The sequence below is a fragment of the Pteronotus mesoamericanus genome, unplaced genomic scaffold (assembly GCF_021234165.1).
Source record: "Pteronotus mesoamericanus isolate MK-2021 breed Mesoamerican mustached bat unplaced genomic scaffold, CSHL_Meso_final scaffold_174, whole genome shotgun sequence".
Lineage (NCBI taxonomy): Eukaryota > Metazoa > Chordata > Mammalia > Chiroptera > Mormoopidae > Pteronotus > Pteronotus mesoamericanus.
Window position 1 is genome coordinate 10,313,911 of NW_026555309.1, and position 27,794 is coordinate 10,341,704.

At 42.1% G+C, this 27,794-nt stretch overlaps 1 protein-coding gene across 1 annotated transcript in view; it reads left to right on the forward strand.

Annotated features, from left to right (window-relative positions):
- The window catches only part of SULF1 (sulfatase 1), a 158,797-nt gene that overhangs the window by 120,429 nt on the left and 10,574 nt on the right, over positions 1-27,794 (forward strand). The window contains exons 12-22 of the mRNA XM_054590235.1: positions 230-359; positions 11,976-12,192; positions 14,653-14,905; positions 16,202-16,298; positions 16,739-16,833; positions 17,158-17,223; positions 18,177-18,349; positions 24,041-24,183; positions 24,278-24,401; positions 26,212-26,245; positions 27,512-27,577. Coding sequence (XP_054446210.1) covers positions 230-359; positions 11,976-12,192; positions 14,653-14,905; positions 16,202-16,298; positions 16,739-16,833; positions 17,158-17,223; positions 18,177-18,349; positions 24,041-24,183; positions 24,278-24,401; positions 26,212-26,245; positions 27,512-27,577 — 1,398 coding nt within the window. The remainder of the gene's footprint in view (positions 1-229; positions 360-11,975; positions 12,193-14,652; positions 14,906-16,201; positions 16,299-16,738; positions 16,834-17,157; positions 17,224-18,176; positions 18,350-24,040; positions 24,184-24,277; positions 24,402-26,211; positions 26,246-27,511; positions 27,578-27,794) is intronic.

Here is a 27,794-nt window from a genome sequence, read left to right on the forward strand (position 1 = left end):
GGGGAAACGATTCCTCCTATCTTGACCTCTCATCTTCCTTCATAGTAGCCAGCTTTTCACAAGGGGCTCATCAAATGTTGAACTCCCGTGGCCAGAGCCTTAACATCTATTTCTTGCTGTTTGAAGAATGAGGAGTCATGTGACAGGGAAGAGAAAGAGGACAGGCAGGTCCTAGGGGAGATAATTCAGATCACTTCTCATATAAGAAGCTTTTCCCGTTCTGTCAAAGGAAATTTCTACGTAAGAAAGAAGAATCCAACAAGAGTATCCAACAGTCAAATCACTTGCCCAAATACGAGAGGGTCAAAGAACTGTGCCAGCAGGCCAGGTACCAGACAGCCTGTGAACAACCTGGGCAGGTGAGTGACACAGTGTTTCTTCACCACCACCATGCACATGCTTCTCCATTTCTAATTGAAAAGATTTTCGACTCTGGCTGGGGTAGTTCAGTTGGTTGGAGCATTGTCCCATGACCAAAAGGCTGTGGGTTTGACTCTCAGTCAGGGCACAATCTTGACCACCAGTTCAAGATTGATCAGACACATGACATTAATAGCACGGTTATTATTAAAATGGCCTCATTCATTGTACTCTTTTTTTATATGGTATCCAGCTTATTGAAGAGACATTCATAATAGGTTGTGAGTTCAATCCCCAGTCTGGGCGCAGATCACCCCAGGGCCAGGCATATACAGGAGGCAACCAATTGATGTTTCTCTCTCGCACCAATGTTTCTCTCTTCTCTCTCCCTTCCTCTTTGTCTAAAAAAGCAATGAAAAAAAATGCCCTTGGTTAAGGATTTAAAAATACATAAATAAATAAAAGATTTTTAACGTATAATGTGCACTCACGTGTAAATGATGGAGTCCTCAAGCGCTCACAGTGACAGCCCCGCCCTGACTGAGAATTGTGTAGCTGATCCAATCTGGGCCTCCCATCACTGCTTGGGCTCCCTCCTGTTAAAGGAGACAGTGCTCTCAGAAAGTGTTCCAGATACACCCAGTCAGCCAACACCAGTTCAAGATGCCAGACACATGAAACGGTGGCTGGATTAGGAAGATGAGAGAATCGTTCTGAGAGGAGAAGGCACCCTCCCTGCAGCTTTTCTTAACTGGTCATCAAGAGAGGGTTGGAAGGCTGTTTAGTCAAGTTCATGGGTAGATGCTGAGTCCCAAGAGACATGACGGGATCTTCTTACCCTGGTCTAAAGTCAGACGTCATCTAACTCAGAGGAGGACAGACTCTATGACCAAGGTTGGGGAATGTCAAGGGAAACCATACTCTGATTGTTTATTGGTTCTACCTCTTCTCACAAAATTTCTGACGTCAAATATTTCATGAGAATGAATCTTACTCATTAATGAAAATATCAGTATAGAATTCAGGGCTACCCAAAACACCAATTATTATCAATAAAAACTAAAGGAAAACCAGGTGATGAATTAACACAGACCTACTTTTAAGGAAAGTGAGAGCATATGAACACAAAGTATTATAAGAACTCTTGATTGAAATCTCAATTCACTCAAAGAAATGCTGTGTCATGATGAGAGGAACTGAATTTCTGCCTAAGTCATTGCAGCTTAGACCAAAATCAGAGGAAAGAGAAGCGTAACGAACATTTTTCAAGCATTTGTCTATGTGAGGCACTGTACACAGCATTTTATATGCATTAACTCAATTTGAGCCTTACATCTGCTGAGTGAGGGAGGCATTGTCATCACCATTTTACCAATGGGCAGCTGGCAAGTGGCAGAGGCAGAATCCAAACAAGTTGTCTGCTTCAAACCTCAGGCCACTTGCTGCCTTCCCAGGTAAGTTACATGCACTTGGTAAATCTTTTGCACCAGTTCAAGATTGATCAGACACATAATATTAATAGCCCAGTTATTATTAAAATGGCCTCATTCATTGTACTCTTTTTTTATATGGTATCCAGCTTATTGAAGAGACATTCAAAATAAACAACTTGATCCGCCTGCTCTCTGTATTTCCTCATGCCTTTTGTACACAGGGATTCCTTTGAAATAGAAAAGGGGGGGGGGAGGTTGTTGAATGAAGGGATAACACCAGGCCTTCATGGCATCCTAGTGAGTCTTAATTTTCAAGTGTTTAGAGGAGAAACTTAGACCTATTCATTATATTTTAATTTGAAGTCTTCAAATCCTTCTTATGGAAGCTCTAAGTATTATTATGACTAAGACCTCCGAATTGTTTTGTAGCTCTAGAATGGTTTCTACACACCAGGCTCAATAGGCTCACTTACTTGTATTCAGTAGCTAGAAATGTTTAGTGTTAAATATGTCTCATGCAAATGGATGATCTTGTTACTGTTTTAGCCCTGTATGTGGCAAGCATTATCACCATTTGAGAATATGGCACACTGCCTACCTTTCAGTGTTCAATTTTGCAAACCTCTCCATAGGGCTTGTGCTGAAATTTGAGTGTATGATCTAAAGGGCAAATGGAGCATAAACTCGATTATGGTACTTAGGCCCAAGCTCTCTGTGTGTGCTAAATGCATGTGCTATGTTGAAAACTTCACTTTGCTCCTTCATATTTTTCAAAACTTGGCTTGCCCCCATGAAATGCTTCACTAGCTGGCTCCCTGGAATTTTCCTCTGCTGCTTTATTTCTGTGTTAAGCAGTTTGAATTTAGGTTCTAGCGCATGGACATATGAGGACTTAGCAGTGATCTCTTGCAGAAGAGCCTGCAGTCATGGAACAAGGAATCTTTAAGAGTCTGAGAACTTCAAGAAAGCATTGAGCCTCCTTAAGGTGATCACTGAATCTGTAGGTCAAACCTGGCGTAGTTCAGTTGTGATCTATGGAATCTTTATATTTTGGCCTTTTTTGCCCTGTCGGGTTACTTTGAAGATTATCTTTTTAGTTACAATATCATTGAGTTTTTAAGAAGGAAGAGAAAAGTCCAGAATAATGAGATGGTATTGTTCAGGATCAAGGTGACAGATGAGGATAGAACTAACTTGTTTGGAATCTCTTGCCATTGATTTCACACCTGGGCTGTGCCCTGTCCCTTTCTTAAACCAAGGGTAACTGCCTTCATTCAAAGGCAACACAATCTGCTCTTTGGTTTGACCCTCCATGGGGTGCAGAGGAAAAATAAGCATGGTTAGCCCCGTTCTATTCACTCCTCATCCTCAAAGAGATGGTGTATGACCCCCTCCCATCACACCTCAGTGCCTGGTCTCCTAAGGATTGTGTGGTGGGATCAATGTGGATGCAGCAAGTAAAGCAAACTTTTAAAAGACAAACTGAAATCACAAAGTTGGGTTAGAAGATTGGCATCCCCTGCTTTTTAGTGGTGTGTTCTTGGGCCAGAGAGTTCATTTCTCCTGCATTTTAGGTTTTCTATCTCTAAAATGAGGAAACTTAATCAGTCTCAGGAGGATAAAGTGATACCATGTGTGTCCAGGGCTGGATGAACTGGGAAGCAGTCTGCGAATGTGGGGTGGTGGTGTTGGGCCAGGCCATCTCACCTGTGATGTTCATTCCTAGAAAGCCGGCAAGCAGTGGACTGGGCTGGAATCCCAGACATTTGGCATCCCTTCCCCACAGTTTGAGCAGAACAACCAGCAGGATCTAAATAAGACAGTGTGGACATAGGTGTGTGTATTACTTCCATGTTCCTGAATTAATACAAGGCTGAGTGTAAATGCCCACCCCGCTCAGTTGGAATTACACCCCTAGCACATTTAGGTACAGACACACTACACACACATTCACACACTGATGTGCAAATCTCAACTTCTGGCTAAGGAGACTTTGGTTCAACAGAGAACATGACCAGTGATGCTCAATTCTGGTTGCACATCAGAATCACCTGGGGAGCTTTTGAAACTATTGATGTACAGCCTCGCCCAGACCTACCGGATTACCGTGTCTGGAGGTGAGGCCACGGCATCAGTATTTTTCAATAAGGTTAAGAACCTCAGGCCTTGAATGAGAGAATGCCGGAGGTAGCAGGGATCTTAGAAATTTTCTAGTTGAATGATACCATTTTCCTAATAAGGAAATTTAGAGCCAGAAGACTTAAGCTAAATACAAACCCGAAGTCAGAACCTATACCTCTTCATGTCATGTTCTTTCTTTTCTTCCCCAGAACATGCAGAAAGATAAGACAGTAGATGAGTTCCCTTTGATATTATAAATGGCATTTGCCTGGCTGAAGCCATGGGTTTAGGACCCACTCACAGCATCTAAGCCAATGGTTCTCACCTGTGGCTGCCTGTTAGCCTCACAAGGTGCCTTTGGAAATGGAGCCGTTCGGGGCCTCCTCCAGACAAATTAAATCAGATCCTGGGGACCCAGGCATCAGTGGTGGTGGTTTTTGTTTTGGATCTTGTTTTTCAAGTTCCTGAGTGATTCCTATGAGGAGCCAAGATTGAGAATCATTTATGTAGGTGAATATCATTTTTCCTTTTTCACCTAGGTACAGATATTGACTCCTTAAATAGGAGTTACATAAAAAAGAAATTCCCTGTGCATGCAATTCTGAAGTACATTTTACATATGTTCTGTCATTTAAGAGGAAAAAATGTTTCATTTATATACATCAAATGCCATTTCCTTTTGTGGAATCGTTGAGTTCCAGCATCTTTGCAATGTAGTTTGCTTTTCTACGTTTGTATCAATATAAAATCAGATTTGTAAAATTCTAAAAGGATCCCAGCTTCAAGCAGAGGAAATGAGAATGTAACCTGTTGAGTGTAACTGGTTTAGCTCCAGGATTTATGTTCTCATCCCAAAATTATCCCTCAGACCTTTTGTGACCAGGTGCAGAGCAGAAATAAAAGACATTTACCAGCAAGATCTGGCTAGAATTGTTGGTTTGCCAGAAATTGACGGCCTGTTTCCAGAAACTCACTGAGCCCTGGTTAAAGTCACAGCGTGGCTCGGAGACATTTCCCCAGGTTCTCCTGACTCCAGAGGGCACGGCCAGAAGGGCTGAGCCCCAGTGCTGTCCTCTGGCTGGACTTTCACCTGCACGAGGCCCTGGTGTGGACAGCTCAGCCTCTAAACCTTGCCTCCTCCCCTCCTCAACCTGCGCGGAGCAGCTGTGTATCTACTTCGATGCCTTGGCTTCTGTGCATTTTTCAAAATACAAACTGCAGGGTTAAATGTCAAACCATATCTAATGATGCTCGCAACAAGTCAGAGACATAAACATAAGGACATGCAGTACTACTAAACTACATGCCACGGCCCTGCCCTGTTTAATTTATGCCACAACTCCCTAACACAGCCCGCTCAGGTCAGGTTTCCCTCCTCCCTGCCCCTTAAATGTAACTTTCTCTCCTGCATGTTAGCAGTTGCTTCTGCCTTCCCCAAGGCTGTCCCTCAACCCATGCCCACCTAACACCTCACGCTCTGTCCCAAACCTTTCTCTGTGTTTACTGGTGCCCTGGTGAAGGTGCCTTAGGATTGCACCTCAGGTCCATCACTTTCTTGGTATGTGACATGGGCAAGCTACTTAACCTAATTCTGCCTCCGTTTTCTTTATCTGTAAAATGGGCAGAATAATAGTACCTGCTGCCAAGGGCTGCTACGAAGGTTAGCTCTATTAAATATTAAGTGCCTGGCATATAGCAAGCACTCACCAATGCTGGCTATGGATTATTGGCCAAGGTCAATTCACAAATTTTATTTTTCCCTGACCTGCAAGAACTACACTTCTTCCAACATTCCAACACTGACTTTTACAAATAATATCGAGAATAAAATATAGAGGAGGAAACATGCTCCCTCTTTTCTGCTTCTCCTTCCTTTCCACTTTTTCTCCCTCTATCCCTCTCACCCCAGCTTAAAGGAAAGAGGAGAAAAATCTCCTTGGCACGAGTAATTCTGTTTCATATTTGTGAAAAAAATTGAGAACAGCTAGAGCTAAGTATCCATCTGAACAAGGACATTTATATGGTCTTCTTATATTCCCTAGCGTTGAGATAAAAATTCTAAACACATGCCCACATGGAGGCAGCTGCTTTGCATGCTGTTGGTACTGGCCTGAAGCATAATTGGTTTATTGGAAAATTGCTGTATGTTTGTTACATTTCAGAGAATGTGATTTTACCTGCATTATGACCAAATTCACATAATAGGATATACAACAACAGAGAAATAATCTGCATGTGTTTGTGTGTGTGTGTGTGTGTGTGTATGTAAAATTCAGCTTTCATTGCAGTGTACATTGGAGAAATTTACAGCCAAATTTTTTGTTTTTTACTCATGAAAATGGGCATAAGTTGGTATAAATAAGAATATAGAACATTTTTAAGCAAGCTGAGAAATATATGCAATTCAAAATGTAGAAACTATGATTACCTAGTGGTCCCTCTGGAAAGGAAAATAACTAGAGTTCTATCATCACCTAATATTTTACATGGACCATTTATACCTGAAAACTATAAAAATACAGTAGCTGTTATTTCCATTTTAAATATGAAGAGACAAACTGAAATGGGAAAGTAACTTGACCAAAGACACACAGCTCTAAAGATGACAAGTATAAGTTCAAACAGAGATGTGTGATTCAAAGCCCCAGTCTCCCCCTAAATAATTACTGTATTACACACAGTTTATCCCCAAGAAACATTAACTTACCCAAGGATTGGATAACTACTTTTCAAGGTCAATTATAGTGGTACTGCTCTGGATTCATAGGGGCATCTTTACCTAAGAACTTCAAAAACATTCAACACTTTATTCTCATGACATATTCTTGAGGCTATGAGGAGCAAGTATTATTTTACCAGGTATGGAATCTAGAAAAAAAATGAGGTACTGCAATTTGCTCCAGGCCATAAAGTTAGCAGGAAAAAAAAATAAAATAAAATCGAGGTCTTCAGATCTCTAATCTAATACTTATGTCCATTAAAAACAGCTACCTCTCATCCTGTTTACATTAAGTCAAAATCTTTGAGTAATAAACTGTGTAACTGTGTATGTATGATGATGATGATAATAACAGCTCCTAACACTTGCTGAGTCCTTCCTTTATGTTATCTCTAAGGCTTAGGACCACGCAAAAGCTTAGTTTAGCTGGCTTGCTCGAGGCCACACACCAATGTGATAAAGCTGACATTCAAATCCAGTCTTTTCTAGCTTGAAAGTCTAGATTTTTTTCCACTAAGCCACATTAATATGGGTATAAAATGCCATTCCCAAATCCCAAGCAGAATATAGATGATAGTCACGGCTATAATAAATGAATTATGGCAGCACATTAGGTCGTTGTGAAGATTAAATGAATAAATTTGTATGTGTTCTCGACCAGTACCTGGCATCCAGTAAAGAGTTCAATAGCTAGTGCTAATGACGGTGCTGATGATGGTGTTAAACCAAATTACCTGAAAGGCATTTGACATATTTCTCATTAGGTGTGATTCCACCAAACTAGCTGCACACAGGAATCCTTGTACCAAAATAGTCAGCCTTCCTTTCCTCATCAGGCGTTATTAACCTACAGGTATATGTAATCAATCAAAAATGCTAAGAAATAATTACTAAACAGAGAGATTTGAAACTGAGCTAACAGGGCACGATTCAGGAGTATGAGACATGGCTTTTGCCATTAATCCCAAGTTCCAGTGTAGTTGGAAAGGCTAAAATAAAATAATAATAATTTAAGAAATTATTTAAATAGTTTAATCTAGCACCTTACGCATATGTAGGTGTGCAGACCTATGAATGCATTCTAAGTGGCTAAGCCCGAGAGGCAGGAGGAGGCTCCGGCGATCTTGACGCACAGCAGGAAAAGAATTTGCAGAAGGAATGAGTGGTCAGAGAAGCTGGGGAAAATTGGATTTGGTAATGAATGGCTTTTACTGATAAACTTCAAGAGTGTGGATAAAAGTGAGACAATGTGACATCAGTACTTCTGCAAGGGCACTTGTTAAAGGCTGTTCCTGAGGCTGCCTCTAAGTCCCATTGGCAGCTGCCTCACCTGCGTTCCTGCCTCCATCTGATTTCCTGAAACTCTTCTGCAGTGCAAAACCCTCTCACGATTTTGACCATTTGAATGGCATGCGGCATGAGTTTCAGAGCAATTCTTTTAAAAACTGTCTTTCTTCGCCTCACTCCATAATGCACTAAGTAAGGTGACCATTTTAGCTGCAGCTATTTCAGGGTTTTATTGCTCAGCCATAAAAATTGTCATGATATCGAACACTAAAATGACTGTGGTAAATGAGTGGCAATTACATTTCATTAAAATTCCCAGAACACTTGCCACTAAGAAGATTTTCAAAGTCTCTAGCTAATTACTCTATCAAATAAGGTCTAGGATTTGTTCAAAGGGTTCATGGTATAGAAAGTAATTGGCATCTTTGTCCATGCCTCTTGTTTTAATACAAGAATGTGGGTAGGTATTTGTATACATGAAGTGTATGTGGGTATATGTGAGTGGGCATGTTTGTACCTATACATGCATATATGTATGTATATTTGATTTTGCACATGCATTATCAGTGCTAAGGACGGTCCCAGATCTCAGGTATGGTTAAATTCAGCTCTTCAGGAAGGAAACAGCCTTTCCTTTCATCTCTGTCCCATAGGAAGTCAGCAGGAATTTGGCTAATGGAAAAATGCAGGTTGTATTCCAAATAGGCTAAGTCACTGAAGATTCTGCCTACGCTTTTGTGTTCTACAAGCATCAGCTTGTACCCTCAGCTCTTCCAGGCCAAGATTAAAAAAAAAAAAATGGGAGAATTTTTTAATGTGTTGTGGTTATCAAAAAGGCAGGTTTTCACCATAGTTGTGTGTTTTAAGAATTAATGCTTATACTAATGTTGATATAAGTTGGGACCACAAAAAGACATAAAGCTATTACTTTTCAAGAATAAAGTTAGCCATATTTTTCTGTCCGATAGAAGATAGAACTCTTTGTAAGATTGTATTTGGCTTGAGTTGGGAGCCCACTGACTGCCTCTTTAGCTACTATGGGCGTTAAGTAGTCGACTCTCAGTTTTTGAACACTTGAGGTAGAGATCACCTAGGTGGACAGATATGTGTCAAGCCATTTGGATTTAAGACAGATCCACAAGCACCACTGATTCCCAAACTTTATGGAGCTATGAAAGGTTGTCGCTTATTTTGATGACACTTTTCACCAGGAAAAATTCTATGTGGCATGTAATTATTTCTTAATGGAGTTGTAGTTGAGTTTCTGAGGACGTTTCAGGGCACCTCCTCAAGCTAACTGGGCACATCTGGGAGTGTCACAAACACAGGCCCAACGGCACTGGTCTCCACCCAAGAAGGCAAACACCATGGGAAGGCACAAGCAGTTTTCAGCTAAGAGCATAGGAAGACTCAGATCTGTCACTAGTCAACTATCTGTGGAGAGAGAGTGAGAAAAGTGGGTTACTCTTAGTTTTTCCAGTATAGATGAGCTGGCAGTGTTTCACCAATTGCCTGGAGACGTTTTCTCACACAAGATTCCTATCACACCCACACTCAAGAATACTACAGCCTTCTCAAAGACTCATCCGTCTGCACTACTTAGCCATCCTTATGGGAACCAGCTGCAGAGAGGTCCAGGAACCAGACTTTGCAAATCTAAAGCAGTGCTTCTTAACACCAACTATACATTAAAATCACCAGGGGAGCTTTTGAAAATCCTACTGTAGAGTCAAGTGTGAAAATCATTGTTCTAACCTAATTTAGTGTGCCTCATCAAGCTGACTTCACATTTTGGGGTTTTGTTTGTTTGCTTCTAGTTAAATCATCTCTACCTTAGTGAATCCTTAGACTGTTCTTATTTGCATTGCTTTTTCATGGCTTTGTAAATAGGTAGTTAATTGCCTTGTCTCTTGAGCTCCGCCTTTCAGGATGGAGATGTACTTCCCAGGCATTCCATCCAAGCCACAAAAAAAGGGTGTAACTTGATGTGGCTTGAGTAATCAAAAAAATTCAGTAACACTAAGAGTGTATGGGGCTAAATTAAAATCACAGAACTGGTTCTCTATATCTGGGATTTGGGAACAATATGGTAGAAATTCAAAGGCAACAGATAATTCAACACTTTAACTAAAGGCAGATGGCTCTGGTAAGAGAAAACAAACTGTGGTTCTGAACCTTGGTCCACTGTGAATGGTTCACACCATTTTGTCCATGAGTGAGTGACATTCATCTGCCGACCAAGCCATCTGAGACCCTTATCCAAACTTAACCTTGCTTTAAAACACTTGGAAATCGACAAGTTACCCAAAGTATAGTACAGGTACAACAAGTGGCTATGTGAGGCTTTATGTGGTGCATAAAAGAACATCTTTTATTTAATAATTTTGTATTTATTTTAACATATATGTGAAAATATATAACTGGCAAAACAAACACATAATTTTATAATTATTATTGCTTTGGCCACAGGTTAGAAATGTATCTGTTTAAAGAAAAGCATTTGTAAATAATTACACACTGGTGATATTCACATAAGGAAAGGGAAAAAAAGAGCTTTGATAATACTACACTATAGCATTTTGTAACAACTGTGATGAGCTTAAAATTAAGGCCAATATTTTTTTCTGCTTCTCCAATTAACATTTTAGGAAGGGAGAAGGGGGAAATAAAAAGTAAAAGGATGATAATTAGGTCTTTCAGATATGGAAGATCTTATGAAAGGACCCCCACATGAAGCACTATTATTTCAGCCAGATTGATTCTCAAGAAATAGGAATACTGAGACCGATTGCTGAGTTGTCCAGCGTTAAGCCGGCAGTATCTGCAACAGTCTTTTTTATTTGGAAAGCTTTGGGGTAGATTTTTTTTATTGATTTTAGAGGAGGTGGGGGAGAGAGACAGACAGATAATGATTTGTTGTTCCACTTGTTCATGCATTCACTGGTTAATTCTCGTATGTACCCTAACTGAGGATGGAACCCACAACCTTGGCATATCAGGACAACACTCTAACCAACTGAACTACTCGGCCAGGGCCAGGCAAAATTTTCTTTTCTTTTTTTTAAGAGAGAGGGGATGGGAGGAAGAGAGGGAGAAAAACATCTGTGTGCGGTTGCCTCTTGCATGCCCCCTATCAGGGGACCTGACCTGCAACCCAGGCATGAGCCTCGTCTGGGAATCGAACTAGCGACCATTTGGTTCACAGGCCAGCCCACAATCCACTGAGCCACACCAGCCAGGGCTTTTTAAAAACATTTTTTAAAACCACAGTTTACAGTCAATATTTTGTATTAGTTTCAGGTACACAGCATAGCAGTTAGACAACCATATACTTTACAAAGTGCTCCCACTGCTATTTCCAGTACCCAGCACCATACCTAGTTATGATATTATTGTCTACATCCCTATGCTGTACTTTACATCTGCAGCATCCTGATCAGAGTCCAACCAGAAAACCCAGTGCCTGCTCCCCGTGCGTGCCTCTTGGGAAGGTGGACCATGTCTCTTCAGGAGCAGCTTCTCTGCTGCGTGTGCAGTGTCAGTAGCAGGATAAGGGAAGGCACAAAGGAAAACCGGATGTGTCTGAGCTGTGTGAAAGTTGGCTCGCCCTGGGATGGACTCAGATTAAAGTCATCTCTGTCTTGCTCCTGTGCCACTCTTCTCTAGCTCGCATTAGAAATTCAGGGGCTGAGAACAAAGCAGCCACGTTTGTTTTTCCAGAGGAAGAGGGGCCTGGGGAAAACAGCCCTCACGGCCGTGCTCTGTGGCCTGGTGAATGCGGGGCTCTTACGTGTTTCATTCAAGACTCTGTTTAGTCTGGATGCTGAGGATTTATATATCGGTTTTTGGCTCTGGTGTCATTGAGGTAGTCCTGATTTCCAATGATTTGGTTGTCATCTGTATTTGCCTGCAGTGAAGGAGGTCTGGGAGCCGACGTAGTGCAGGGCCTCTTAAAAGCTGGCCTTTCTTCATGCACTCTCTCTAATGGGGTTGCCAGGGCTTCTCAGAACCAAAGCAGCAGCGCTTAATAAAAAACACCTGGTTGGCTTTTGCAGAAGTGGCAGTGCATCGAGGATACATCGGGCAAGCTTCGAATTCACAAGTGCAAAGGATCCGGTGACCTGCTCACCGTCAGGCAGAGCACGCGGAACCTCTACTCCCGCGGCTTCCACAGCAAGGACAAAGAGTGCAATTGTGGGGAGTCTGGCTATCGAGCCAGCAGGAGCCAGAGGAAGAGTCAAAGGCAGTTCCTGAGAAACGAGGGGACTCCGAGTAAGGCACAGGCGGGGACCGTCTCAGAGGCGGGCCAAGGCTTTTGGGGATGGACGCGGCAGAGAGGAAAGGCTTGCTCCGTCCACATTTTAGCTATTAGCAATGCATAGTTTTAGGACTAGAAGTGAATAATCATTCTGTCTATAATACAAAAGCTAAGATAAATTGAGTTTTTGCTTTGTGAATATTTTCAACTAACCATAGAATACAAATAGAAGGGCTGGCACAAATAATGTCCCTTTTTTATTACAAAATCTAAAACATATAAATTCTGTAACATAACAATGTCACACTCAAGCACACCAATATGACATTTTAGGTGAAATATTCAGATTAAAACTATAAATTATTACACCCCATATTATTACTCTACCATCCACACTCAAGCAGGGGTTACTTCTGCCGGACCCTGTCTATTCAGTAAAAGCACCAGATACAAAACCCATACAACACGCACATAAGAGCTATCAAGGGGTAAAAGGTACATAGTTCAGGTTGGTTATCTTATGTTACATTGTCTTATGTTAATGTAATGTGCTGATTTGTCTGCCTTATGATGCTTTAAAAAAAAGAGAGAAAAAGAAAGAAATCCAAGGTTTCAGTGCTTATTCATTTAACTAATAGGAAAAACATAAATATTATTTTTAAAGGCATATCTGTTTTAGGGAAATATATTTTTTTAAATATATATTGACTGACAGAGACAAAATAGTTGAATTCAGTGTGAAAATCACTGCCCAGTTATTTTCTTTATAAAAAGTCTTATCAGAGATTGCTACAATGATACAAACAGGAAAACCCAGTCCTGTACTGTCCATAAAAGAATGGGTGTCTACTGCCACCTAGTGGCAGAACATAAACAGTGACTCATTTCTGTGGTCATTCCTTTCTATGCTGGTTTGGAAATCACCAAGATACATTAAATTCAATTCTGTGTCCACAATTAGGAAACCAACTCATTCACTAGAACAGTGGAAGTCCTTAAAATGGAATTTTTTTTATCCTGAATTCCACAGATGGACTTTAGGAGATCGTGAGCCCCCTGACATCGTATCCAAAATTTTAAGTGTATTCTATGTGTACATGCATATTTTTCTGTTTGTTCATAACTTCCAACAAATTATGAAAAGCATTAATAACTCAAAAGGCTGAGAGCCATTAATTTGGGAGATTTTTTTCTTTCCTCCCTGAGAGCAAATGCCCAGTTTCATGTTTCACATGAAGATATCAAATGGAAAACCCACAAAGGACAAGGACCGCTGACACGATCCTTTAACAGAAACTGATGGCCATGTTCAGCTGAGAGGTAGGGGCAGCCTCCTCTCACCCAGGAAGCTGGATGTCGCTCCCACGGGCTGTCCACAAAGCACATTGATTTTTCATTACGGAGCACAAACTAAAGAAGCCTGGGGTACTTGTTCAAGCCACGTGGAGTCCTGTATATTTGAGATCAGGAGGCACGTCCTTGTCTGGAAACTGCCCTCGGAGCAGGATTGTGCAGAGAGAGGGGCAGCTCTGATTGCACAGCCAGTGAGCTCCCCCTCTCCCTGTTCTAGGGTGAAAGGCCCGTGCCCATGCCCCACAGAGCCTATGTGCATCTGATTAGCAGGGACCAATGTTTGCATGTTAAGGCTCGGGCCCAGCACACTACGAGCCTTGACAGTGGCCTGGAGTGGCCAGAAGACAAGCTGGCCTCCCCCTGACATGACCCTCCATCTGCCAGGTGTTAAGTGTCAGTTGGCTGACGGAAGCGTTTGCCAAATTTAATTTTTCTTAGAGTGACCCTCTATTATTTGTGCAGATAGCAGGTGTCTATGATATTTGCCTTTTTGAAAAAGCGTCCTAAGATAGGAGGAAGACTCTTTTAGTTTTTAGACTCTGAATTACATAATATCTGAACCTCGCTCCATAACCTTGCAAAATAGGGGTAATGTTCAGGGCTTCAGTTTTCTCATCCATAAAATAACACCAAATTCACTAGCCTGTTTGGATAATCCGATATTTTAAAGATTTATCATAATACCTGCCTTCCAAGATTGTAGATTAGAGATGAGTATGAGATGAACAATATATAGCAAAAGGTAAAAAGATAGTCACCATTATTAATACCATAATGGGGGCTATTATTTTATTCAAACTGCCTTAGCAGTTCATGTTGGAAACTCACTGTGGACCTTCACAGCCACCATTAGTGGAAAGGATCTAGTGAACACCCAGGTCTCCCCTCCCTGGAGGGTTGAAGGGCGTGAGGCATGAGGCCTTCACACCACAGTGCAGGGGCAAAGCCAGGACTAGATCCCACCCCTCTCAGCGGCCAATCCAGAGAGCTGCTCCCACCATTCTAATGCTCCTCTGTGTACCGTGTGCCCCTTTCCAAAGTGCTCCTCCAGCCAGGTGATCATTTTCTTCTCTCTTCAAGTACATCTGGACGCCATGTTAACATATCTTCCCTATTTCCAGAGTACAAGCCCAGGTTTGTCCACACGCGGCAGACACGTTCCTTGTCAGTCGAATTTGAAGGCGAAGTATATGACATAAACCTGGAAGAAGAAGAATTGCAAGTGTTGCAGCCAAGAAACATTGCCAAACGTCATGATGAAGGCCACCAGGGGCCGGGAGGTCGCCAAGCTGCCAGCGGTGCCCATGGGGACACCACGCTGGCCAACGGTGGCAATGCTGTGGGCCTGCCCACCACCGTCCGAGTGACCCACAAGTAGGAAGGCTTTATGTGTTCTCGGGGATTTAGTTCCGCATAGTACCACTATTTGGTCCCCTTACAATATGTCACTCAGCAATATGAAGTCCGAGGGCTGGCCTACATAACAGTAGGGGTTAGAGGAGCGGTAAGGAGCCCAAACAATCGTAGATTTGGACATGTGCTTTGGGTTCAGTTTCACATTAAGGCTGATCAGCTGGGAATTTAGCCAGAGTGATTCTGTCACACCTTGACTTAGCAGGCATGGAGCTCTGCTATTGAGCAATTACCTTTGTGAGCATCTAGAAAACAGGGGAACCATTGGTTGGACTGGGTAAGGGTTCTTCATGGTACGTGGTCGCTGTGACTCAGAGCAGTTGCCCTCACAGCCTCCGAAATTAAACGGAGATCAAGGGAGAACTATGGGTCTGGAGAAGGTGCCAGAGAGATGATGCAGGTTGGGAATGGGCGTTAGATGCAGGAACAGCTCCCCTGTCCAGATCCTGAGGAGCACAGAGGGCCGTGGAAGGCACAGAGACAGGAGGGAGATGGTTCCCCACAGCTTTAATGGACTAAAATGGACTCACTCTCCAGACAGGGAAGTAATTTCTTTCGGACTGTGTTGGCAAAATCTTTGCTTTGTCTTTCACTTCATCACTTTGGGGAGGCAGGATACCATGAACTCTACCAAGAGGTTTATCCCTGGGACTCGTCTCCAGGTGCCTGTCATTCAGAGATTTAGACCAGGATTTCTTTCTCTTATGTTATCGATCGACCTCATAACCCACTAGCTTTCTATTGCTGGGGCTGCCTCTGCTTGAGACATAATGGGGTACTTCAGGCAGGCTTTTTGTGAAGAAATAAATGGGATGATTAACCTGCTTCTAACTGCATTTTGTCAAACAAGTTATTTCCATTATAACTGTGAAAACCTCATTTTTTTTCCCTACAATATTTGATGGGGCTTTCAAAGCTGGAGTTTTGGGGTTTTCTCTTTTCATGGGAACGTGAACACTGAAAACTGCCTTGACAAGTGATCTTCGCGGCGGCAGCTCCCTGACAGCGTCCTTCGCCCGCCGGTAGACAGGAGACCTTCCCACTTACCCTCGTCTATGGCTCAGCTCCACACTATAGCTTATACAAGTTAACGGTTTAGAGGACAATTAAGTTCCCTCTACTATTTCTAATATTGTTTTTAATATTAGAATAAAGACCTGCTCCTGTCTATGGCCATACCACCCTGAATGTGCCCGATCTCGTCTGATCTAGGGAGAATATAGACCTATTGCTAACATTCCTTGTTTGTTTTTACAGGTGCTTTATTCTTCCAAATGATACAATCCATTGTGAGAGAGAACTGTACCAGTCGGCCAGAGCATGGAAAGACCACAAGGCATACATTGATAAAGAGGTGAGCATGGCTAGGTGATTGGAAGGAATAATCCCAATGCAAGCCTGGCTTGCCAGCCCTACTGGTAGTACATATTGTGTGTACCCTCCATTTTTTATAATGATGTGAAAAATAGAATAGCAAGGTATTTCTCATTCTCTGGTGATAGTTCTGACTAAGAACAAAATAGAGTGTGAGAAAAGAATGAGGACCAACTCAACGACTGTTTGAAGACCTTGTGAGAAAATAATTCAGTTACAAAAGAGACGTCTGTTAATGTTTATGAAAAGACATCAATTGGATTATAGAGGCAGATATAGTCTTCGCTCGGTTAGTTCCAAAATTAACTATCATCTCAGATGAACAGCTATAACGATGGCACATGGAAAACAAGGTGAAAATAAAGGTACCTTGCACAGATAATCCGTAGAAATTTTACTGTTGAAGTGCATGTTTTCCAGATTGAAGCTTTGCAAGATAAAATTAAGAATTTAAGAGAAGTGAGAGGGCACCTGAAGCGGAGGAAGCCCGAGGAATGTGTCTGCACTAAGCAGAGGTGAGCGTGGAACCACCCACAGCCTCCCTTCCAAACTCATTTTTTGCACAGGCTACATTGATTAGCATTGGGCTTGTTTCTCTCTCTTACCAATAGAAAGAATAATAAAATGAATTTATGATCAATATTTGTCATGACCTAAATTACTGAGGTCAAATAAAATGTCATAAACCTACACAGACCGCCCCCCCAAAAAAAAAACCCATTCACAAGTCCCATTAAGTTCAGATAGTTACAACAAAGTAACTGCCTTCTTTTTATAAAATGAACTCTTTAACAAATGCATGATTATGAAGACTCACTTTTTCATCTTCTTGCCTGTAGCTATTACAATAAAGAGAAAGGTGTAAAAAAGCAAGAGAAATTAAAGAGCCACCTCCACCCATTCAAGTAAGTATTATAACTCTGTGGCCCACATTTGCTGGGAGTAAAGCACTGTCTGCTAGGCAGTTCCAAAAGCCTGCAGCGACTCCTGTATTCCAAGGGGGCCGGCTTGGAAAAGAGCGGGTGCGCCTGGGAAAGCATACATCTCCAGAACTGGAAAGCAAGCCCACACCTGGCCGAGCGAGCGTGGTGATGCCACGGGCTCCCCTCGGGGAGCCATGAGTAGTCCTCTAATGCTGTGTGTGCTCTCGCCAGTGGGTGTGTAGTACCTGGATTTCCTCTGTGCACGGCTTGGCTTTGTGTGCATGGTGACTGGGAGATGCCCTCTTTGGACTAGGTCTGCGTGTTCTATAGAGCAGCCGGGCATCATGGTGAATTCTGAAAATTGGAAGAAATATACATATTTTTAAAATAATAGTAAGTTTTGCATGGGAAAGGGATGTAGTATTTGAGTCTCAACAAAATTTGAGCTCTTCTGGTAAGACCAAAATAACAAAAAGAAAAAAACAAACAAAAAAAACCCGGACAATTCTTCCCAAGCCTATATTGTCAAATTTGTCTAAGAATTTTAGAAAGCTTGTATGCAAGCCATCGAACCCAGCTGGTGAGGTCATGGCTGACAGGTGCTGAGCTACCAGGAAGTTAAGCCATTTATCCAAAGAGGTAGCGAGCAGAATCTGCTGATTCATGTTGACATTTATTGGCATCAATGTTTACATGTAAATAAGAAATTAAATATTGATGCTGTTAAGGCTCCTTAGAATTCTAAGAGAGCTGCACAATGAGTTTGTCCTCACTATTGCTGATAATATTTGTAGGCCTCTGTGGAAAACAAAGTTCTTCGATTATTGTATATCTATTATTATGTGTCTGAATATTTGTGTGAGGCTCGTAACAATACTATTTTTAACTAAGAAGGTGCTTTCTGGTCATTAAAAAAATCCCTTCTATGGGAATAGGGAGGCTGCTCAAGAAGTGGACAGCAAACTACAGCTTTTCAAGGAGAACCGTAGGAGGAAGAAAGAGAGGAAGGAGAAGAAACGCCAGCGGAAGGGAGAGGAGTGCAGCCTTCCTGGCCTGACCTGCTTCACACACGACAACAGCCACTGGCAGACGGCCCCCTTCTGGAACCGTAAGTCCCTTATTTTTCTAAACACCATGGTGCAGAGACACAGTGACTCGTATTACAATTACTCAGATGAGGAACTCACTCACATGCAACCAGGACTCCAGAATCATCCAAGACAAGAGCATCCTGCTATATGCTATACTGGCCATTAGAATCATTTTGCCAAAAATTACTTTTTTTCTTTGGAAAATTTTTTTTTATTTTGTTTGAAAATACCAAACTGTTCCTGGGTTTTTCTCCTGATAATTTACACAGTGCCCAACCCCTGACCGAGTTCCCCCCAGGAAGACCACTCTATAACAAAACAGCTAGATAATAGATGAACAACTTTACCTCACATGCATGTCATCTGTGCTCTATTTGAAGTGTATACCCTAAGTATAATAAAAGGAAGTAAAAGTTTCTTAAATGCAGGAACGATATCCCACTGAGTCCCAGTCCCCTTTAATACCTAGCACCTTGCTTGCAGAATATCATTAGGGACTCTGCAAAATATTTGATTTTACGTGGAATTGCCGAGGATACAGAATAATCACAACTGTGTACTTTCTAAATCAGTGCTTATATTTGTTGTAGTGGGCTGGGTCACAGAGAAATCACACTCTAAATTCTATGGCATGTTATCCGATTGAAACGTCATCATTCCATGGAGTACCTCAAAACACCACCCCAGTTAGTGTTTCTCAAACTGGGATTAGGAGACATCCAGGAATCCCGTACTATTTTGGCGGGGATCTAGGGCCTGCCATGAGAATCTTTGTTTCATTTTTCCATGTCGATGCTTCTTATCTTAGTGTCCATGTTTGCAATCAAGTCTACAGTCACTAGAAGGCTGAGCAAACTCTTCAAGGCATAGCATTTTTTTTTTTAAACACAAAGTGCTTTATGATGTGGCTTCTGCCTACCTCCTTTGGCCTATTTTCTTTTTTTTTTTTAATCATGTTTAGTCTATTACAGTTCTTTCAATTTTTCCTCCCTTGCCCTCCTGCACCCATCCCACCCTCTACCCCTGCTCCCACAGTCAATTCCCAGGCTGTTGTCCATGTCCATGAGTCATTCATACATGTTCTTTGTCTAGTCCCTTCCCCTTCTTTCCACCGTTGTCCTCCTTCCCCACCCCCTCTGGTCACTTTCAATCTGCTCCATGTTTCCATGCCTGTGGTTTATTTTGTTCATTAGTTTATTTTGTTGACTAGATTCCACTTATAGATGAGATCATATGGTATTTTTCTTCACCAACTGGCTTATTTCACTTAGCGTAATATTCTCCAGTTCTATTCATGTTGTTGCAAAAGGTAGGAGTTCCTTCTTTCTTTATTACTTTTCTTTTTTTTTAAATGCAGATTGATTTTATTTATTTATTTTTTAAATATCAAAATCCATTATAAAATATTTAAAAGTTTAAATCCATTATAAAGTCTTAGTAATTAAAACAACAAGATACTAGCACAGAAATAGTCAAGTAGATCAATAAAATAAAATGAGCATTCTAGAAACAAACATACTGTCTGTCTAACAATGTAATATATGATTAAATTGGTATTTCAAATCAATGGGGAAAATAAGGCTTACTCAACAAATAAAGTGCATGGACCACTATTATTTGAAATAAAACAAATAGAGAGCCCTGTTTCACACGTTATACAAAAAATGTTCAGGTGAGTTAAAAATCAATATATAAAATCTAAGGAGTTTTAAGAGAAAATACAAACAAGTATTTTTCTTACCCTGAAGTAAAATATTCAAACCCAGGAGCTATAAAGTAAAATATTGACAATATGACTATATTAAACATTTAAGACTATACAGCGATATACATATAAAAAAAGCTAAAGGACAAGTAATGGAATAGGAAAGTATTTGCAACACATCTAAAAAAGGGTTAATTTATTTTTTTAGGGAAAAAATTCTGCAAACATTTAGTCAAAAAATGGATAAAGAATACCAAAAAGTTATTTAAAGCTTTTTAAAAATAACAGAAATAGGCAAGAAATATACACAAACAGGTTTAGTTTCAACCAATAATGAAGTAACAACTAAAATAACACAATCAGATCATTGTCACAATCAGATAAATAACTATTAAAAATATTGGTAATATCAAGTGTTGGTGACTGTGAAAGGAATTGGGTATTCATAGACTCTTTTTCTTTATCTTCTTAAAGCAGTCCCTTTAACGTATCTTGCAATGCTGGTTTGGTGGAGGTGTATTCTTTTAGCCTCCTTTTGCCTGAGAAATTCCTTATTTCACCTTCCATTTTAATTGAGAGCCTTCCGGGTAGAGCAGTCTTGGTTGCAGCCCTTTGCTCTTCATGACTTGGAATATTTCTTGACATTCCCTTCTGGCTTGTAGTGTTTCTGTTGAGAAGTCAGCTCCTAGCCATATCAGGGCTCCCTTATATGTTACTACCTGGTTCTCCCTTGCTGCCTTCAGGATTCTTTCTTTGTCTTTGATATTTGCCATTTTAATGATGATGTGTCTTCGAGTGGGCCTCATCGGGTTCATCTTGAATGGGACCCTCTGTGCTTCCTGGACTTGTGCAACTTCTTCTCTCCTCCCATTAGGGAAGTTTTCCTTCATTACTTTTTCAAACAGATTCTCTGTCCCTTCCTCTTCTTCTTCCTCTGGTATCCCTAAAATGCCTCTTCATTCTTTTTGAGTCTTTTTTCATTTTCTTGCTCTTTCTGGGAGCTTTTTTCTACCTTATCCTCCAGCTCGCTGATTCGATCCTCTGCTTCATCTAGCCTGCTTTTGATTCCTTCTACTGTGTTCTTCAATTCAGAAATTGTATTTTCCATTTACTCTTGTCTCTTATTCATAGTTTCTATGTCCTTTTTTATGCTGATATAGTTCGCAGTAAGTTCCTCGTAGTTTCCCTTTAGTTTTTGGTAATTCTCTCTAAGCTCACTGACCTCATTGAGCTTCCTTAGAACCATTGTTTTGAACTCAGTACCTGATAGTTTACTTGCCTCTATTTCATTTAGTTCTCTTTGTGGAGATTCCTCCTTTCCCTTTGACTGAGGGGTATTTCTTTGTCTTCCCATTATGTGTGAGACTCTTCTTTTTTGCTTCTGCTTCCTAAATTGATCTGTCTTCATTTCCTGACTTTGTGGTGTGTACTTCTATAGTAGGAGACTGCTGTCTTTTCTTTCTGGATCTGCCTCTGATAATGTCAGCTGTTGACCTTGTCTGACCTTAGGCAGTCTGTTCGAGACTTCCAGGAATCTACTGCCTGTGGCTGGCTCCTTCTGCTATTAATCTAGTCACTCTGCATTAGGCAGTCAGGCTTAGACACCACAGGGTGGGTTGGAGTCCCTCTTGGGGGTGGGGTTATTGGGTCCTCTCATGCTGCTGCCGCTCAGGGGAGTGGTCAGACTGAGCAAGATGGCTGCTGCCATATGAGGGATCGGTCAGCACCAGGATCCCGCTGGCTACTCTCTCAGTTCCCTCCAAAGCATCCATCTCCAGTCTCTCTTCAAGTGTCTCTAGACCACTCTGCACCTCCTTTAGCCAGGATCTACTATCTATGGCTGCTACTCTGCACTCAGCAGTCAGGCTTTAGCACCACCAGGCCAGGACAGAGTCCTTCCTGGTGGCAGGGCTATCATGTCCTTTCACACTGTTGCCGCTCAGGGGAGTGGTCTGCCTGCCATGTTGAGGAGGGTGAGTTAACGCCCAGATTGCGCCAGCTACTCTCTCAGTTCTCTTCCCAAAGCCTCCTTCCTCAGTCTCTCTTCAGGTGTCTCTAGCCCACTCTGCCCCCGTCTTTGCCATAGACCAGGGTAAGTGGCTGCAAAGAAAAATTTATGTCTTGGCCATTTAAAAGGCTCTTTGCATCTCGAGCCACCTGTCTCTGGCAGAGAGCAACCCTGCCGCTTTTTGCAGCTGGCTGTTATCTGTGTACTTTTGGGGCTCTGGTGCTGTAGGCTGAAGATCCTTGCTTATGGTTTAGACCCCACTCTTCTCAGGGGGATCCAACTGGCCATTTCAATATCCTTCTGGTGCTGCCACCCGTGGGCGCCCTGCCCACCTTCTCAAGTCTCCACCGCACTCCTTACCAATTAAGTTGTGCTAAAGCTGATTCTTCTCTGTCCAAAGTTATAAGGCTCCTCTCTTGCTATTTTTCAGTTGTTTGTTCCAGGTGATTTTGCCACAATTTAGTTGTAATTCCAGATTGGTCCTTGGGAGGAGGCTAGTGTGACTTCCATTCACTCCTCTTCCATCTTGATTTCTCCAGCATTTAACTTTTAATGTGCTTCCCTCGCATGGGATATGGGGATCTCTGTGGGTCATTTGGATGGCCAGGGGTCTTTCCTCAGCCAGGCCATGGGCTGAGCCCTGCAGACACAACAATGAACAATATGCACTTCATTCTCTGCCCTCTTGACACTTACATTCTAGTGGGAGGTGAGGTGTCATAAAAAGAAAAGTGAAATAAAATAATTACAAAGTGTAGTAATGCTATAGGGAAACAGTGAGCTTCCAAAGGATGGAGATAATGGGCCTTTCTGAAGAGGTGAGATTTAAGCTGAAACCTAAAGGGTCCAAAGAAACAGCCATGTCAAAGGGGGTCATGGGTGGGAGGGGCAGTGCCCCAGGCAGATGGAATAGCAAGAACAGGGGTTCTGAGGAAGTAACAGATTTGTTGTGTCGGGACCAGCGAGCCCCTTTAAAGACAAAGTATTTGAGAAACATGAAGTTACGTGCTTGAGCATGAGAAACAAGCATGAGAAACATGCTTGTGACTTAACACAGGAGGTGCCTCAGACCTCTCTCAGCTTCTCCCCATCTGAGCTGAGACCATCCTGCCCCGGACACCATCATTTCTTACTCAGCCTCTGCAGAACCTCCTGTGTGTCTCCCAGACATCATTGCTGCTGCCAATCTGTTCTGCTCAGAAGATTTAGAGTTATTGTTTAATGACATCCTGTTTTTCTCAGGATAAAGAGCAAAATCCTTAACATGTCTCACAAAATCCTTAATATGTCCATGGCTGCTCTGGCCCATTTCCTCCCATGCTCACCTGCATCAGCCACTCGGCTTTTCTCTCTACCACAACACCCTAAGCTCCCTGCTACCTCAGGGCCTTTGCACACACTGTTCCCTCCCCCTAAAAGGCTTTTGACCCTGCACACACCTGAACCCCTCTGCCTATCACAGGCCATACTCACCCTCTGAGTTCAGCTGTAACATTGCTTCTCACAGAGAACTTCCCTGTGCCTCAGACAATGTTAAGACTCTTTTATACACTCTCTCAGCTTATTTTTTTTTCTGTATAGAACTTAAAATATTGGTAATTATACAGTTTGTGGGGTTGTTTTAGTTTTTTGCTTTTGTTTTTGCTTAACATTTTTCTCCCCTCCTACACTGTTATGTTTCTCAAGATAAGAGACCAGAACACATCTGTGAGATGATGTACCCCCAACACAAAGGAGATGCTCAGTAAATATTAAGTGAACGAACAAACAAATAAACAAATAAGCAAACCACCTAGTCCAAGATCAAATCAACTCACGTCTCACAGCAAATCTGTACACAGAGGGGTGAAATATATTTATTTTTAACGTCTACCCACAGAGTACTTTCAAAAAAAAAATGTGAATCTTAAAGTGTAAAGATGAGGCAATGTTGGAATAGCTAGCCTACCTCTATTTTTTTCATTCTTTTTGTTCTGTTTTCTTTTTTACCAACAGTGGGGTCGTTCTGTGCTTGCACGAGTTCTAACAATAACACCTACTGGTGTTTGCGTACAGTTAATGAGACACATAATTTTCTTTTCTGTGAGTTTGCCACTGGCTTTTTGGAGTATTTTGATATGAATACAGATCCTTATCAGGTAAGTCAATATATTTCCATTTTATGAAGGTTATTGAAAATAGAATAACCAGAACATGCGCTTACATATGTCATCCTGGCCTCTTCTTCCACAGCTCACAAATACAGTGCACACAGTAGAACGGGGCATTTTGAATCAGTTACACGTTCAGCTGATGGAACTCAGAAGCTGCCAAGGGTATAAACAGTGCAACCCAAGACCTAAAGGCCTGGAAGTAGGTAAGGAAAATAACTTTTTCCTATGTTACCTGGAAAATTCCTTGCTTTGTCCAGTTTCCTGCCTTTAAGATGTTCATGTGTATAGAAACAAACAGTTTAGGACACTCACAGGGGAAACTATCCAAGAGATTGCAAACACAATTTCTTCTCTAATTTAGCTCTGGGTGCATTAATGAAAAATTAAACACAAGCAAGAGATTTTGTGAGAGTTTCATTCCAATCTCTCCTGCAGAACTTCTATTAGTAAACCTCAGTTTCAGATTGATACATCCATTGGAAGATGGGATGAGAGTGTGGGGAATTTATTTGTTATTGCTGTCAACAGTCATAAGGTACACTCTTAGTAAACCAGGGTGTCCTATTTTTTAAGAGTACCCTATTTTTGCTTATCACAATTTGGAGCTCCCCCAGTTCGACTGTTGCCATGACCCGCTGACCTGATATTTTTGGCCACATTTTCCATCCGAACCTCGAGATATTTGAACCATTCATTGACTTGGGATCTAACAGCATAAGAGGGCCTTTATAGGAATCAAGCAGATATCCCTGCCTTGGTCTGCAGCATTGAACTAACTTATTTCTCTTCTGGCTCATGGCGGGTACATTGTCTGTCCCACAGTTGAGGAGAATACTTATTTTCTCGTAGTTCTTACAGAAATGTAAATACCAGTTCTCTGTAGGAGGAAGGAGAAGGAGCTGAAGCCAGCTAGGGCTGTGGTGTCAGCGTTGCACACCCGTCCCCCAAGGGCGCTGAGCTGGGCACACGGGCCGCGCTGTCCTTTCGCGGGAACCTCTGCTGTGCGGCTGAGTCACCTGTGTCCCTCACAGCCTGCATCTCTGTGGGCCCCGCTCAGAGGTAGAAGTTGACAGCTCCCTAAGTCATGTGACTTGAAAGGGTGGCAGGGCCCTCTAAAAGGGCCAACGTCACCGCCTGTCATTTCCACCACAATAGGCTCCTAAAGGCTTTCGAGCTGTGAGAGTCCCATCAGAAATTATAAATCCTGCAAGAGAGGCCCCATCTCAGCTACCCGTCAACACTTCTCAGTTAACACCTTAGCGAAATGAATTGCCAGCCGGAAGAGTCCGGTCCTGACTTGCAAAGCAGGTCATTTGGTCACTGACCCCACTCCACTCAAATCTTTTCAGATACTTGCTTATCTCTTGACCTTTTCCTGAAGTCTTAAAAAAAAAAAAATAAAAAGGAGAAGGAAAAGCCCACAAAGGCATGGAAACTAAACTAATTCTTAGAAGCACTGGAAATATTACACCAAGATACTTTTCTCCCAAAGAACACAGCGCTCTTATTGGTGATGACATAACAGCTCTCCTTAGTGAAACCTGACCAAGCGTGTTCACGGTGCAGTGACTCGCCAGGTGGGGCCGCTTACTGCTCTTGGACTTCACGTCCTCCTCTCCGCTTTCTAGACAATTCCTAAAGGAGATGATTTATTGGCCTTTTTCTCCCAGTGTTTTGTCTAAGAATAACCAAAGTGTAACTTTTACCAAGACTTACACAGACTTGTGGAAGCACTTTCTTACTGCTTTTATGTGGCCTCTTCTCCTTTCTCAATCCTCCTTATTTTTCATATGAAAACTCTTATGTGTTTTATCTTAAACCTTTGTATTTATAGCTTTTAATCCTTATTTTGAACCTGTCTAATAGAAGGCTCTGTTGGACTTCAGCACTGTCTGTATTGAACACAATATGTTTCTTTCTAGGATTTAGATGTTGTGTGTGGACCACTATATAGTGAATGGTTTTAGGAGTCCTAATGCTAACATGAATTACTCTTGTATTTTCCTATATCAGGAAATAAAGATGGAGGAAGCTATGACCTACACAGGTATTCACGCTTCGTTATTCTCCCTGGCAGCTTCTTTCTCAATAATTGCATGATCCAGCCATTTCAACTAATTTCTGTTTCTTACCACGCTGCACAGAGCGCAGCGGGGGTGCATGCATGTCCTAACAGCACTCGCCACCATCTCATGTCATTGGCTCCAGATTTGTCATTTTAATTTTAAGTCAGCTCACTGTCACAACAAGAGGTCTCAGAGCATTTACTCACTCCCATGCTTGTTTGCCTGTTGAATGATGCTTTTAAGCATGGAATGATGTGAAGGGGGAAAAACACAATGACCTTTGGGAGCCCTGGGAAGAGGGTGGGAGAATGCTTTTCCTTGTGGTGCTTACATGTTGATTTACTGGCGAGGCTTCATGGAAACTGGTTAGAGATTTTTATGAAATATAACTTCAAAACCACAAAAAGAGTCATGGGCATTTTAAGAGCATTCTAAAGCTGAAGTTGGAGGAAATAGAAGAGGCCCCTTCTAACAGTTCTTAATTAGCTTTGCTGGTGAAAAGCAGCAGCGATATGATTCAGAAGGCTCTGCAGAGTGGTGCTAGTAGTTGAAGAGAAGGTGCTGGGGTTAGGGACAGGGTACCAGGAGTAACGCAGGCAGAAAAGTCTCAACCTAACGTGGAGACAGTGTTCCCTGACACACAAAATTTCATGAAAAGGCCTCAGCCCAGCTATCTTATCTCCCTCCTACCCACGCCCATCCCTCTTACCTCACTGTGCTCCAGAGGGTGCCCGGTGGCCACGTTACTTGGTCACCCAGCCCTTGCCCATTTTCCACTCCAAGCATAGACCTCAGGCGGGTTTGTCAGAACTGTGCCATGTGGGGCAAGAGAGTCTGTCCTTACCACCTCTATTGTGGGGAGACTGAGGTACGATATGTCGGTACCCTAGTTAATGAATCTGCTTGGGAGAAAAACTTCCCATCAAAGGCACATGGATTTAACTGGTGCCATCTATACTGATACTGTCTCAGAAACAAAAGAACATTGGTGTTTCAGGGCTCCCTGTCCACCCACTGCCACCATCCAGCACCCTACGCTGTGGGTTAGATCCCTCCTTTTAGGAGACCATGCCATGGTGCGACCTGAAGCAAACCAGTAGGAAAGGTGGTAGGAAGATATAAGCAAATGAAATGAGGAAAGCTGGACTTTTGAGGTTACTTGATAACATTTTTATGTCTCTTCTTTTTCTCTTTTGTCTTCTTTCCTCTCCTCGCTCTGCCCCCACGTCACCCCATGTCACCCGTAGCCCACGTGGGACAGAGCAGAAGAACCCACTCTTAAGCTGGTCTCACCCGGGATATGGGCTGACAAGGTAATGCCCCACACACCAGCACTGTTCCCCAGGGGGCACTTAAGGCGCTCCCAAAGAGTGACATTTTAAATGGACCCAACACTAAATACTGACTTTACGGTTATGTTATTAATGCACTCAAATTTTACAGTGAAGGGATTTTTGGTGTGGCCTTTTTTTTCACATCTGTCATGAGGGAGGTAAAGGATTTTAACAGATTATTTAGGACAATTTGGTC